General features: G+C 59.2%; 1 protein-coding gene across 1 annotated transcript in view; it reads right to left on the reverse strand.

Moving 5' to 3' along the window:
- GRM2 (glutamate receptor, metabotropic 2) overlaps window positions 1-1,812 on the reverse strand; it is an 8,870-nt gene that overhangs the window by 4,995 nt on the left and 2,063 nt on the right. Inside the window, 2 exon segments of the mRNA XM_005881933.2 lie at window positions 4-267; window positions 1,714-1,810. Of these exon segments, the coding sequence (XP_005881995.2) occupies window positions 4-267; window positions 1,714-1,810 (361 nt within the window).

Consider the following 1,812-nt stretch of genomic DNA (forward strand, 5'->3'; position numbering starts at 1 on the left):
CTGAGAGGTGGCCACGCAGATGTTGCGGGCGCGGGCCTCCAGCTCGAAGGCCTCGATGCCCGTCTCGCCGTAGTCGCCCTCGGACGCCACGGTGGACACGTAGGTCCAGTTGAAGAAGCGGAGGATCTCGGCCATGGCCTTGGCCTGGAAGAAGTCGGGGGGCACCGTGCGGGCAAAGTAGTCGTAGCGGGACTTGTCGCTCAGCTTGGCACTGGTGGACGCGTAGCTGATCTGCGGGATCTGAAACAGCCGCAGGAGGTTGGCCACCTGGGGGAGGGGGGGCAGAGAGGGCAAAGGTCAGAGGCAGAGGTGTCCCCGCAGCTCTCCGACCTCGGGACCGAGTGTTCACGTGGTCGGCCGTGAGGTCACCCTCTCCCCAAAGACCCGGATCCTGTGTGCCGTGGCGTCCCCCACCGGGGACGGGGAGAGGGAAGACCCGGGCCGAGCCCAGGGCCCCGAGCCACCCCTGAGCTCCTCCGCTGCCCCCCTCAGACACATGGCAGTCGCAAAAGTGGGAGCCAAGGGAAGGCCCAAGCCGTGGGCGGGGAGAGGGTGGCGCTTGGCTGCACAGGGAGGAGGAAGGTGCCAGATGGCATCGGGGATGCTCAGGGCTCTCACGCCCTCTACCTGTCTGAGCAGCTAACCTTCCCAGAGTCAATCCCGGTGGGATGATGGGGAAAGAAGGAAGAGGCTTCCCAGGAAGGAAGACCCAGATCTGAGGGCCCCCATGGCCCTGAGAGCCCACGGGTGGGTCTCCCCTGGGCACCGCCGGCTGCCCCACCTGTTTCGCTCCTCAGGGCTGCTCCTCAGGGCTGCTCCTGGCTTCTATCTCCCACCCCTTTCCAATCCGCAGAGAGATGATCTAACACAGTGATGGCGAACCTATGACACGCGTGTCAGAGGTGACACGCGAACTCATTTTTTTGGTTGATTTTTCTTTGTTAAATGGCATTTAAATATATAAAATAAATATCAGAAATATAAATCTTTGTTTTACTATGGCTGCAAATATCAAAAAATTTCTATATGTGACACGGCACCAGAGCTAAGTTAGGGTTTTTCAAAATGCTGACACGCCGAGCTCAAAGGGTTCGCCATCACTGGTCTAACAGATCCCAGGCCCTTGGCTGAGAGCCCCAGGTTCACATCTCCACGTTGCGAGGGCCTTGGCGTATGGCTGCCTCTCTCCAGTCTGTTTCCTCACCTATGAAATGGGTTAATAATAACAGCAGCCAGTACTGACTATGCCCTTCTGACCCGCCAGCCCCCGATACATGCTGGGCATGTATTACTTCATTAAATGCCCACCACAACCCTATGCCCTGTGAGTCCCGCTTTATAAGGGGGAAACTGAGGCACAGGAGAGCGAAGTGGTGCCCAGAGTCACGCAGTGATTGCGGGGGGCGGTGGGGTGTGGAGCCGGGATTCAAACCTGGAGCTCTGACTCCAGAGGCCTGGCTATTGCCTCCTTAGGGCTGTTTAACCTCAGGTGCGTGTGTGGGGTGGGTGGGTGATGGGAGTGTGATGTTTTCCCTGCACAATCTCTACAACTGGGCACCCCCCCCCATGTGACGGGGCACTTTCTCAGTCCCCCGTTAAAAGCCACTCCAAGGAAGCTTCTAGTTCCTCCTCCAGGGCAGGGCAGCCCAGAGCCCTGCTCAGTGGGAATCTGTCTCCAGCCTCAGTTTGAGCAGACCCCCCGCTCCCCAATACCTGGATGGAGACGTCACTGTAGGAGCCGCCGATGACACCCGTGATGGCAGTGGGAGCATCGTCGTTGGTGGCATAGGAGCCGTCGGGGCAGACGTGGCG

This window comes from Myotis brandtii, unplaced genomic scaffold (assembly GCF_000412655.1).
Source record: "Myotis brandtii unplaced genomic scaffold, ASM41265v1 scaffold693, whole genome shotgun sequence".
NCBI classification, from domain to species: Eukaryota; Metazoa; Chordata; class Mammalia; order Chiroptera; family Vespertilionidae; genus Myotis; species Myotis brandtii.